The sequence below is a fragment of the Tenrec ecaudatus genome, chromosome 10 (assembly GCF_050624435.1).
Source record: "Tenrec ecaudatus isolate mTenEca1 chromosome 10, mTenEca1.hap1, whole genome shotgun sequence".
NCBI lineage: Eukaryota > Metazoa > Chordata > Mammalia > Afrosoricida > Tenrecidae > Tenrec > Tenrec ecaudatus.
The window spans coordinates 106,685,315-106,698,788 of NC_134539.1; the positions used below are offsets into that span (position 1 = coordinate 106,685,315).

A 13,474-nucleotide genomic window follows, 5' to 3' on the forward strand; every position below is an offset into this window, starting at 1 on the left:
CACAATTTCATGTTCGTCAGAAACACAGTTGATTTCTTAGCAAAACCAAGAAATCCAGTTGCTGCCGCTGCTGTACGCTCAGGACACGGTAGACCTGCTGCGCGGCAGGCCTCCTGGCCCCTCGTATTCAGAGACTCGAGTCGCCAGGCCTTTCTTCCTAGGCACCACCTGAACTCTTGTTTCCCCCCAAAAAGAGAGCAGAGCCCAGGTGAGGCCTCACTGCTTGGACGGAACCTGAACTCTCATTTTAAGAAAGTTGCCCCAATCCCAGAGAAAAGGAAGAAAGATGTTTCTTTTAGCTGAGCCGGAGAGAACAGGTTTCCAAAGTACTAGGCACCCCAAATCCCCCGGGTTCAGCGGGGAAAGTTGGTTGGTTAAGGCGGGGGGCTGGGGGGCAGCCACAGAAGCCCAGCCAGCTGGCTGCACAGCCAGGGCTGCCCCTCCCAGGCAGGCCAGTAACCTGTCTTGGGGGGAGAGCATAGATGCCAACTGGGCACCGTCTCCAACTGACTGCTACCTGCCTGGGGCCTGGGCATCACTTAAAAAGACTGGTGTCCCTTGTTAGATCTATAAGACACTTCCCAGACCCAGCCCAGGCCTGGGCCCCAAGTGGTAAAACTAAGAAAGAACCACTAAGTAGTGGCCCGCCTTTCAAAAGCCCGCCCCCTGTAATCTCTGGATTGTGGCCGGCGGGTCCATTCCCGACTCAGCTGGCCCATGGACTGCAGCGCTGCCCCAAAGGGTTGCTAGGCTGGATGCATTAGGAGAGCGAGTGGCAGGTCTTTCACCGCGGAATGGGTTCACACCACCAGCCTTTGAGTTTGCAGAGCATGTACGCATGGTATCACCAGGGCTCCAAATCTCTGGATGACCAAGGCTCAGAGATGTCTGCTTTCTGGGGGCCCGTGCCCACACTGGGGAGGGAGTTGGGAGTGAGTCATCCAAATACATGTAAAGAGGTCTACTTCCCCGTTCCCCCTCTCCCCAATATTTGGCAGAGCCTATGGGAGAAGTCAAGATCATTCCAACAGAAGCAATGATGCTGGAAGGGCAGGCCCTGGCTAAGGGTACACCCTGAGTCCCCAACAGGGCGCACGGTGAAAGGGGCAGGGAGAGCAGGCAGTCCTGGGGTCAAGGCACCCCGCCGAATCAGGAAGGACGAACATGCCACCACGGGGACACAGGAAGCTTTGGTCAGGCGGGAGAGCAGTGTCCCAGTTGCTGGGAGCAGGCGCAGGCAGAGCCCAGGGATTCTCTAAAGACAGTCAGATGGGGGTTCACAGAACTACTCGGGGGAGGGCCAAGCCTCCCGTCTGGAGAACAACAGGACGACTGGGTTCTGTGTTTCCTCTCCCACTTACACTGTGACAAAGTTGAACAAACCACTAGTGATAGAAAGTGCATATTGGTTAATAGTTGTCACGAAAGCAGAAGGAACAGAAGTGGTCTGAGTCTCTTTACTGTACAGAAACGCAAATACACACATTCACGGACACCAATGGGGCGCCGTGTCTGCAAGACCCCACTGTACACCAGCAGCAGCTCAGGGGTGAGGCGTCTTACATCCCAGTGCAGGGGAGGGTGCCTCTAGACCGCCCCACTGTGTCCTATATCCCAGCTCCCAGCCTGGACCTGTGCCTGAAGTCCCTCTTGCTCCTCAACTGGGGGGAGGGGGGCTATCTCACACCGGTGATGTTATCATTTGAGAATATTAAATACATCATCAGCTTCTGCTTGGTGGGAGTTCAGGGAATCAGAGTACATCTGCAGGCTACTTTGGAAGGCAGGTGTGAGGAGGGTAGAGAGAGCCCTGCCCTATGGGCTAGTGCTTTGTGGAGAGCCAAAAGGATGGGATGTTAGGGGGGGTGGGGCTGACTGCTATGCAATACTCAGACAGGACCAGGGTGGGAGGAAGAGGCTGATACACACACCCCACCCCTCAGGCTCTCCAGTCACTCCGGGTTTAGATGCAGGGCTACACTGAAACAACAGAGCTGGGGATGAGGCTGGGCCAACGGGGCGGGTGCTGGCAGACTAAAGAAGTATTTTGAGTGGTGAGAGCAGGGTGGGCACTGGGAGCCCAGAGCGCACCAGCCCCTGCAGGGGCACCCAGGTGCCCCCCGCCCCACCGGCAGCAGCCTGCACGTGGGAAGTAGGCTACAGGGAGCTGCATGAGGTAGACATGGAGCAGAAGCAACACAGGGTGGGCACAAGTGCCTGCTGTGAATCCAGACCTGGGGGTGCGGGGTGCCCAGCCCTGGCATGGCGCCCAGGCTGGAATAGCTGGGATCAGCCTCAGTGACAGCCACGGGGCTTAAAGGCTACACCCACTGCGGGTGCAAGCCTGAGCCAGGAGCTAGGGCGAGGTGCAGAAGACAACACCCCACCAGAGACTCGGGGGGTCCTTCCCACCTTGGGACCACCCAGGAGGAAGTCATGGGCACAAACCAAGCTGAGGGTCAGAGTGACAGGGAGAGAAGACAACAGTTTGTGCCCAAGTCACATGAGTTCCCAGAAGCCTACCAGGATCGGGAGGGAGAAGTTAGGCTGAGCTTGGAGAACAGGGAGAGCCGGATCACTACCCTTTGGGGATGCACTTGCGACCCCCTGAGGCTGTCCTAGAAGTAGGGACCCTCCCAGAGGGGTGTCCTAGCAGGAGAGAACTCAGCTCCTCTCCCCTGGCCCACCCACAGCCCCTCTCAGGACGTGTGGAAAGGGTGATCATTGAACCCGCCCATGGACCTGAAAAGCCTCCGGGGCAGATGTAAGACCGGGTGTCTCACTGCAGCATCTGTGTCAGCTGGGGGCGAACCTCCAAGAACAGGCGGAGGGCAGGGCCCAGAGAGGCAGGGCAGCAGTCACACACACACACAGCCTGCCCTGCTGGCCCTTAGACCCATGACTGCAGACTGACCGATGGGCTCCAGGCAAAGGGAGGCCTGGCCTCGAGGGCCCACAGGCGATGGTGACAGGAGCCAGGAAAGAAGGGGGACAATGGACAGCTGCAGGAGGACAGACTGTCAGCACCAGACCCACCCCACACCCTGACGGCCAAGGAGGGACACGAGGATGAACCCAGGGGATGTCCTCTCATGCCTAGAAAGTGGCCATTTTCACGGGAGAGACAGGCCCACGATGGTGACCCGGAATGTCACACGGGGCGGGGTGGCAAGCACAAAGCCATTCGCCCCTGACTTGAGACAGCTGAGAGACTACAGCAGGCTGCTGTCTCGGGGTCTGGGCCTCTCCGGGTAGGCGGACCGCGCTGCTGGCCCAGCCTGGGGGGCTCGCAAGCTGGTCGACTTTCCCCAAAATGCTCCAGCTCGGTCAGGCCCGGGTCCCCCCCACCCCAGGACACAAACCTCAGCCCCAACTTTGGCCTGAGGTCGCAGGCATAGGGGAGACAGCAGCAACTGCACGGAGACCTCTGGGTCTCTTCCATCCCCTCCCCCTCATGGCCCAGGGAGCCCCCTAAAGCCGGGCAGGGTCCCCTCTCTGGTCGGACACTGCTGGACAGACACGGGAGGGAAGAAGCAGGAAAACGCCTGTGTCGGGGAGAAGGCAGCCCCCTCCCGTCCCTGCAGGCAGCCTGGTGGCCCCCCTGCTCTGAGCACAGCCCGCCCTTCAGGGCACCGACTCGAACTTGGGGGGCCCGCGCGCCCAGCTGAGCGCCGGCAAGGGCCGCTCGTGGTCCTTGTCCGACTCGGGCTGGCTCTGCGCGCGCTCGGGCTTGGGGTTGGCGGCGGGCGGGTCCGGCTGCTGCACGGACATGGTCCTGCGCAGGTGGTTGCGTTTGCGCAGGAACTCCGGCTGCGCGTGGAGCCCGAAGCTGCCCTTGCGCAGGACCATGCGCGAGTTGTTCTTCTTGGGGCGCGAGCGGTGGCTGGCCTCCAGCGCAGCCAGGTGCGCCGCGTAGCCCTCGCTCAGGAACTGCAGAGGGGACAGAGGTCAGGCTGGCAGGCGGAGCAGGACCACCCAACAGCTCCAGACCCCCATGCTCCTGACCTTCCTCCCCACCCCCCACACCCCCAACAGCCTCCTAGTTACTGCCCAGGCTCCCCCTGTGCCCGTACCCAGGAGTCGTAACCAGACACAAGTATCCAAATTGTCAATCCAAACTCAATGCTGGCGAGTCGATTCCGACTCCTAGCGGCCCTATGAGACAGAATAGAACTACAGTGGGTTTCCTAGGCTGGAACCCGGACGCTCTGGCTTCGAATCGATTCTGGCTCATAGCGACCTTATAGGGCAGAGCAAAACTGCCAAGAGTAAAACTGTGGGTTTCTGAGATGGTTACCGTTTGGGGGTGGGGGGTGTTTGGTTTTTTGTTTTGTTTTGTTTTTGAATGTCAACTCTACGGGAGTAGAAAGCCTCATCTTTCTCCTGCAGAGCGATTTTGAACTGCCCAGCACCTAACTAAACCCGGAAAGTAGCGCCTATGGCAAACCCTGAAGTTGCACGCCTGTCCAAACACCTGACACCCACCTTTGTGCGCACTTTCCCATAATAACAGCACAAACACGCCAGCCAAGCTCCTCTCCTTCCGACGTCTCCATGGGGACGCTCACTCCACTGCACTTCAGCTACTGTCCTCAGCCAGCACCTCCCCACCCGGGAGAGCTTCAAATGCGATGCCCACTCTCTGACCAGCTGCCTCCCTCCCACACTCACTGTCCACCCTCACTGAGCTTCACACACACACACACACACACACACACACACACACAGGCTCTGATGTCCTCTGGTACCTCCCTCATCTGCCTTCACCTCCCTGCTGACCCAGCTGGTACCCACATGGCAACACTTCAGCCCACTCTCTTGGAAGCTCCCTTCATACCCACCTCTCAACTAGCTCGACAAAGCACCCACCTTGGGCCCACCCAGCCTCTCTCTCCAGGCCCACACCTGGGCAGCTGAAGTCTTTGGAGAACTGACACACCCCATGCCCCAGCAGGCTTGTGTCATCCACGCGAACTCAGAAACTCCAGCCTCACACTTCACCTTGCCGGAGTCTGACCACAGCCAGCGCCTTATAACCTTGACTCTCCGAAGGAAGTTTCTCATTAAGGCTGCGAATCATTCCCTGTAACTAAAGCCATGAGCATGTGACACAAGCTTGATGGTCGCCAGCCCTTGGCCCCAAGCCAATGACCACACCTTCTTGTCTTCCAGTGGAGCAGGGTTGAAGTCTCAGTTCTAGAGTCACCCAGGTTATGTGGGAAAGCCACATAACCGCTCTGTGACTGGTTTCTTCCTCTATAAAGTTCAGGTTGAAGTTGAAGAAAATTAAAACAAGTCCATGAGAGCCCAAGATGATCGTGAGTATATTCCACCTGAATTTTGAGAACACCTCAAGAATAGCTTTGGCCCATTGGACATTAAGGACGGAAGCCCTGATGAGCCAGCGGATGATATCAAGAACATCACACGTCAAGAAAGCCAACGGCCATTAACTAGACAGGAGAGAAAGGAGTCTCTGAGTCTCCAACCTAAAACCAACGGAGATACGATGAAGGGAAGTGCTGAACAGAAATTTTCAAAAAGCCATTCAAGAGGACAAAGAAAGGTATTCTCACGAAATGTGCAAAGACCTACGAGAGTTAGAAAACCCAAAAGAAAGGGCACGCTCAGCATCTATCAAGCTGAAATTGCTGAATACAAAATCCAAGCCTCGAGAGGCAATATTAAAAGATTCTGTGGGCAAAGTATTGAGCCATGCAGGAAAAGTCAAAAGAAGGAGGCAAGAATACACAGTAATAGGCCTTCAGCCATTTCAGAGGTAGCACATGATCAATAACCAATGGTTCTGAAGGAAGAAGTCCAAGCTGCCCTCAAGGCATTAGCCAAAAACCAGTTGATGGAATGCCAACTGCAACGTGTCGACGCGCTCATGATGCGCTGGAAGCACTCATTCGTCTATACCAAGAATATTGGAAGACAGCTATCTGACCTACTCGCTGAAAGAGATCCATTTTGTGCCCGTTCCAAAGAAAGGTGATCCCGCAGAAATCGTCTAACAATATCAATAATATCACATGCAAGTAAAATTTTGCCGAAGGTCATTCGACAACAGTTGCGGCAGTACCTTGATAGGGAGCCGCCAGAAAGTCAAGCCAGATTCCGAAGAAAATGTGGGACAAAGGATATCGTTGCTGACATCGGGTAGATCTTAGCTCAGATCAGGGGGTGCCAGAATGATGCTTGCTTGTGTTGTATTAACTATTCGAAAGCCTTTGTGAATCATGACAGACTATAGATAGCATCGGGAAGAATGGGAATTCCAAAACAGGTAACTACTCCTTCAGCACCTGTACCTGGATCCAGCGCAGGTGTTGGAACAGAGCAAGGGAATACTGCATGTTTTAAGATCAAGAAAGGTGTGTGCCAGGCCTCTTTATCCTTTCACCATACTTAAATCATAAATAATCAGAACAGCTGGATTAAATGAAGAAGAAAATGACATCAGCAACCTGCAATAGGCAGATGGCACGACCTTGCTTGCTGAAAGTGAGGAGGACTTGAAGCACTTGCTGATGATCAAGGACTGCCGCCTGCAGTATAAATTACAGCTCAGCGTAAAGGAAACCCAAATCTTAACAACCGGACCCACAGGTAACAGTAATGATAAACGGAGGAAAGATTGGCTCTGTTGAGGATCTCATCTTGCTTGGATCCACTATCAACGCTCACCGAAAAACAACAGTCGAGAGAGCAGAAGGATGCATTACAGTGGGTGGATCTGCTGCGCACATTCTCTCTAAAACGTGGAAGAGCAAGGTTATCACTTAGAAAAATTCAAGGGTGCCTGACCCAAGCCATGCTATTTCCAATCGCCTCATATGCTTGTGAAAGTTGGACACTGAACGGGGAAGATACGAGAATAAGCTCTGCCACTGGAATGACGGTGCTGTGAAGGAATCTGAAGGTACCATCGACTACCAAACGAACCAGCACAGCTGGCTCGGAAGAAGGACAGCCAGGTTGGTCCTTAGAGGTGAGGGTGGTGAGACTCCCTCTCAGGTACTTTGGACATGTTGTCAGGAGAGCCTCATCCCTGGAGAAGAATATTGTGCTTAGTGAAGTAGAACGGCAGTGAGAAAGAGGAAGACCAGAGGAGATGAAGGCCAATGATTCAACAATGGGCTCAAACGTAAGAACAATCGTGAGGCTGGCACAGGACCGGGCAGGGTTCCGTTTGGCTGTACAGAGGGTCGCTGTGAGTCGGAACCAACTTGAAGGCACCTTACCACAAAGCAACAACTGAGCCCCTGACCATCAGGCTGACCATCCACTAGCCACTCCCTCTCAGGCACCTCACACTCAACTTCCTCTTAACCTACTCCCCAATCACCATGACCCTGTCACCCTAGCGAGAAACTGGGGTGCCATCCTGGCTCCCTTCGTCCTTCAGGGCCACTTTCCACCTGCAGCCAGAGAGATCTTGGATGGCAAACTTGATCACAATCCTCTCCAGGACTCACTCCAACTACTGAGAGGGCTGATCAGCAATATCAAAAGGCACGCCTGACCACACCCCAGCACCCCCACTCTCTGCTCCCTCCTACATCACCCTCCACCAAGTTGGGTCACTGAAGTTCCCAGAATACACCTGCCTCATCCACAAGTCCTCCTCCAAACCTTGAATCTAACTCCATCCAATGGAGAGAGAGAGAGAGAGAGAGAGAGAGAGCCGCCCTTGCCCCTAGCCCAGGTTAGCAGTTCCATCCTGTGTCCCACAGTTCTCTGTGGCCCCTGCCATGCATTGTACTGTCATCACCCATGGCTCTTCCTGTCCCCCACCCCCCACTGGCTGGTGGAAGTTACCCTGGGAAGCCTCCTCTACCTCATGGGAGGGGCCCGGTAGGGAATGACTGGAGGAGCAAGCAAAGGAAAGAACAAAATCTGATTTGCCTAAATAAGCAAACAAATGAACCTCTGACTGCCCCCACCGCCACCCTCTAGCACTCGCCCCCAGCCCAGCCTCCACCCACCTGGCACTGGCTTTGATACTTCTTGGTAGGCCGGCCGATGATGAAGATCTGGGAGGGAGGCAGGCCCAGCACGCTGTAGACGGAGATGTCCTTGGTAGAGCCGTAGGCAGCGCTGATCTTGATGAAGCACTGGAAGGCAGGCAGCTCATGGCAAGGGGACCCCTCCAGCTTGCTTCCTACCAACCTCAGGACCCTGCCTGGGGACCCTTTGTCTGCACCATGTGACTGGCAGTGGCAGGTCCATGTAGCTTCCAGATATAGCTCCCATGAAGCTCCCTCTCTGCCCTGCCCCACACCTGGTCTGCCTGTGACCATTGGGCCACTGCCACGCCCTGGGCTCACCTAGGGCAGCCTGATCCCAGAGGTTATAGAGGACCTGGCCAAGAGACCTGTGTCCCAGGGCCAGGGTTGCAGTCCAGTCTGTCTGGCCTGACCTTGAACCATTTACATCCTTCCACCAGACGGGGCTCACCCTCCGGCAGCCACTGGTCTGGGGTCCTCCCCGAAGTCCATCCGAGTCCTGAGAACCACTGAGAGCCTCCTCGCTCTGCAGTCAGATCCAGGGTGAGCCCCACTGAGGTGCTGCCCCTCCTCCCTCCGGTGCTCCTCATCTTCCTGCCCCCACATTCACTGGAGGCTGCATGTCCTAATCCTAGCAGCCCTTCCTCCTGCCCCAGGACAACTCACTGGCCTTGGGGACACCCCCCACCCTTTGTCTTTGGGCTCCATGAGCTCTTTTGCATCAGTGGCTGTCCCTGCCAGGGTGGGACGCACGCTGCCCTCTCTGAACCCTGAGCCTTCACGTTCCCACTCTGACCGCTCCTCTTGCTCGCTCACCACCTCTCTGCCCAACTCTGCCCTCCTGAAGGCCTGCCATTTTCTTTGGCTTTTGGGTCCTGGTCGTCTTTTCTACCTCCATATCCCGCCATCATCCTACATGGTACCAACAACCACTCAGATGATCCCGGTCCTCCCCAACTTCTCACTTCCCGACACCAGCCCCCCACTTCTGTGTCCTCTCCCTCCCCCTGCCTGAGCTCCCCACCCTCCCCCACCCCTTCCAGTCACACTGCATTCTCTGGTTTCCATCCTAGATTCCCCAGTCCCATCCTCCCCACCACCACCCGGCCACCCTCCCTCACTCCTTTTTGACCAAATGTCCCCGCTGCTGTTTGTCCATCCTTCACCTTCGTATTTCTACACTCCAGCCATTGAGAGCAGTTGGAAGGACTCACAGAGCCACACAGCCCTTGTCTGACATGTTCTTTCTGACACCCCCCACCCCTGCCAAAGAGATGTCTCCTGAGTTCTTAGCTCACCCAGGTGGCTTTTCCTTTTATGTTAAACCCCAGAACGGGCTCCCTGTGGCTTTCCTCAGTCCCCAGCCCCTCGCCTCATTCTAACCAGCTTTCGTCCACCGGAAGCAGGGCCCAGGCTCTCCGTCCCACGCCCTGGTATCTGGATGGTGTCTCTCTCCCGAGTTTCCTCCCCAGACTTGAACCCTCCTCCTCCTGCTAGCCCCTCTTCCTGCTCTAGGGGCCTGACAGCCTCTTCTTGGTCCTCACCTTTGCCCTTGATGCTGGGGCTCCCCTGGGCCACATACTAGACCTGGTGTGTCTCATGCCCCATGGCCAAAGCAGCCTGGACTGGCTAACAGCAGAATTTCTCCCCTCCCTTCTCCCCGGGCCCAGCTCATCCATTCACTCACTCAGTCATCCTTCTTGTCATAGTCGTTGTCATCGTTAATTAAGTAGATTCTGATTCACAGTCTTACAGGGTAGACCTGCCCCATGGGGCTTTCTTGGCTGAAAGATGCTTCTTCCATGACGCTGATGGGTACATTCAAACTACCACCCTTTAGGGGAGCCATCAAGCTTCAACCATCGGTGCTACAAGGGACCTTCGAAACTGTTACAGCCTCAAAATCGTTACAGCTTCAGAAACCCAAAGTGGGGAGGGGGCAGTCTCTAGGAGTCAGCACCTACTCGACCAACGGCAGTGAGTCTGGTTTGCTCTTAAGAAGCTGTCCCTGACCTCACTCACTCACTGCCATCAAGCCGATTCCGAGTCATGGCCATTCTAGATACAGGACAGGACAGAGCAGCCCCTGTGGGTTTCCAAGATGGTAAATCTCTATGAGGCGGCTTGTAGTTTCAAACTGCTAACTTTGCAGTTAGCAGCCCAGCCTGTAACCCACTAGGCCACCAACGCAAAGCTAAGAGCTTTCTCCGGTGGGGTGTAAAAGGGGCGCACGAGCAACGTGTTAGTTGACCTGGTCTTCTTCTAGGGGAAGGGTGGCAAACGTCCTGTGCAGGAATGGGCCAGAGGGCGAGCATCCTAGGCCCGTGTTCCCTGCGGCTTCTCGGCGATTCACTGCAGCAGAAGCAGCCACAGATGAGGCACACACAAAGAAGCCTGGCTTTGCCCCAATGAAGCGTTATTTATGGACACTGCCATTTGGATTCAAGCCATTGTCACATGTCATGAAATGCCATCATTCTTTTGACACCCCCACCCCTATTGCCTTTTAAAAGCGTAAAAGGCAGCCTTAGCTGGCAGGCCGTGGGAAAACAGGTGTGGGGCTGGCTGTGCCTCACAGACCAGATGGTGTGTCAAGCTCTGCTCTAGTCCAGTGGCCCCCCAAATTCTGTGCACATCTGAATCCCCTGGAAGACTCATTAAAACAACTTGTTGGACCTCCTGCTCAGAGTCCCGGAGTGAGTAAGTTGAGCCCTGGTGGCCTAGTGCTTACTATCCACAAAATCAGCATTTCAAAACCACCAGCCACTCGCGGGAGAAAGATGAAGCTTTCTCCTCTCAGAAAACATCATAATCCTCAGAAAGAGTCACATAGTCTCGGAAATCCATGGGGGCACTCCTGCTCTGTCCTACAGGGCTGCTGTGAGTTCAATTGGCAGTGAACTTGAGAAGCTGGGGCTGGGACCAGAGACTTTGCATTCCAACAGGCTCCCAAGTGGTGCTGCTGCTGCTGCTGGGCGAAGGAGCACCCAGGTCCAAGGAGATCCCGTCTGAAGCGATCAGCTCTGGAGAGCATGCCCTGCAGCCTGTGTCTAGCCACACACACAGGGTAGGAAACACAATGTTGGGAGAGGTTTGTTTTGTTTTGTTTTTAAACTCAATGTCATCGAGGCCATTCTGATTCTTAGTGACACTATGGACAGAGAAGACCTGCCCTGTGGGTTTCTGGGGCTATCAATCCTTTGTGGGAGCAGAAAGCTTCGTCAGTCTCCCTCGGAGCGGCTGGTGGCTTCAAACTGCTGGCCTCATGGTTAGCAACCTAACTGGTAACCCCGTATGACCCCAGGGCTCCTTTGGTTGTTAGCTGTCGGCAAATCAGAGGTAATCTCAGGAAATGCTGCGGGACTGAGCCATGCCCTCCATAAGCCGTGGCTCGGCCATGGTTGCCCACAGGGTTTTCATTGGCTGGTTCCTGGAAGTGGTTCACTGGGCTTTTCTTCCTGAGCCTGGGGGTTCTATTGCCAATCTCTCTGAGCCCAATGTTCCATTGAAACAGGTTCGGCAATACAGCGCTTCTGCAAGCCTCCCCCAACAGCGGGGTGGAGACAGTACAGGAAGTACGCTGGCAGGAGTCGAACCTGGGTCTCCTGCATGGAAGCTGTGAGTTCCACCTGGGGAGCCAGCACTGCCCTCCAGGCACACAATCCAACAGAGCCAAACCCACTGCCACCGTGTCCCACTGCCACCGTGTCACTTCCAATTCAGAGCTAGCCTATAGGGCACCGTCGACGAGCTCTCTAGGGTTTCCAAAGCTATAAACCTCTACAAAGCAGGCAGCCTTGTCTTTATCCCTCAGAGCAGCTGGTGGAGTAGAACGGCCAACCTTGAGGTTACCAGCCCAGCGCTGAACCAACCGGGCCACCAGGACTCCTTAGGTACAGAACTACTCTTTAGGTACATGTAAGTGTTTGCTGAAGAAGTAACCAGATGTAGACAGTACCAATTAGGCTCTAAGAGTCAGAAGGAAAAGAGGGCATGTCTAATGTTGAGCTTTTGGAATATTGCACTTCAAGAGGATCACCTGTCAAGAAGGGCAAAAACACCTACCTGACCACCAACTAACAAACCATAGCAACCTGTGCGTGTCAGGGCATAAACTGTAATCCATAGGGTTTTCTTAGATGCAGATCGCCAGGCCTTTCTTCCGAAGCACCTCTGGGTGGACTAAAACCCTGTGAACCTTTTGGTGGGCAGCTCAGAAGGTTAACCATGGGTATCCAGGGATGCCACCCAGGGCCATTCAAAGAACAGCATGAGACCCCTGTGCAACCTGTAGTTACAGGAGAAACTTATGAAAGCCCACAGGGGCTGAGCGGGAAGGGAAAGAGCAGGAAAGGCTTTAGGCTCTCAGGATGGGAGATCCTTTTTCCTAGTGGCTGCGGAGGAGACCCCGCCTTGTGGGGGTGTGGCCAAGCCCCGACCCGACCTGCCCTCACCTCGCGCACAAGGTTGCGGAGGAAGATGGCCTTCTGCCGCAGCGGGTCGTGCACCAGTCCGTCGGAGAAGAAGATCATGCCCTGGGGGAAGTTGTGCTGGGACAGCCACGACACCACGCGCTGCTTCTGCATGTCCGGCCGCCCGGTGATGTACAGGATCATGTAGCCCAGGTCCTGCCAGTGGCTGAGACGACGGCATTGTGGGCTCAGCCTGGGCCCTGCCAGCCATGAGGCCCCACACCTGCCTCACCTCGGGAGAGGTTGTTCCTGGGAGCGCTGGGGATGGCGAGGGGGCCCCTCACATACGCACCCCTGGTCCAGCCTGCCCACAAACACCCTCCCCACTCCAGCCCTCTGTTCCGGGTCCCTTCCCCATAACCCCCTGTCAGCGGGAAGCTCTCGGCTTCTTATGACCCAGCCGGGGACCTTCCCAGGCATCTACCGGTAACCAGTGGAAAGGACGCGGAGCCACGTCAACCCAGGGTGTTGGTGGGGCCTTATGGGAGGCTGGCTAACACACAGAGCGAATGGAGGGTCAGGAGCCAGGGCAGAGAGCAGCTAATGGTGACTGCAGAGAGCAGGGTGGGCTTCCAGGGAGAGGTGGGACTTGAGATCACCCCTGAAGGATGGAAATGATTTTTTTAATGAAATGATATGTATACATATATACACACACATATATATATATACACATACACACATTTCCTTTTACAAAAGCAATACATGTAAAGATTACCAGATACAGAAGACAAAGAGAATTTAGCTGTGACAAGCCAAGAAGGGTGCAGGCTGGGAAGGGCAGTGGAGCTTTCCGAGGCCCTTGCTTGCACTGCACGGAACTGTCTCCCCCGCACAGAATGCGCTGTAAAGCTTCGACTCTACTTATGGTTCCGATCCTATTGGCAAGTGAACGGCCTTTGCTATGTTACTGAGGCAAGATTCCTGTCAATTAGATCTTGTGTCAATCTCTTTTGAGACAAAAGAGAGATTACACAAGCAAGCAAGCAC

The 13,474-nt window shown here is 55.2% G+C and overlaps 1 protein-coding gene across 1 annotated transcript in view; it reads right to left on the reverse strand.

Moving 5' to 3' along the window:
- Positions 1–3,624: 3,624 nt before the first annotated feature.
- The window catches only part of PITPNM3 (PITPNM family member 3), a 99,389-nt gene continuing 89,539 nt past the window's right edge, over positions 3,625–13,474 (reverse strand). The window contains exons 18-20 of the mRNA XM_075559591.1: positions 12,467–12,650; positions 7,992–8,120; positions 3,625–3,930 (exon numbers count right to left, since the gene is read on the reverse strand). Coding sequence (XP_075415706.1) covers positions 3,625–3,930; positions 7,992–8,120; positions 12,467–12,650 — 619 coding nt within the window. The remainder of the gene's footprint in view (positions 3,931–7,991; positions 8,121–12,466; positions 12,651–13,474) is intronic.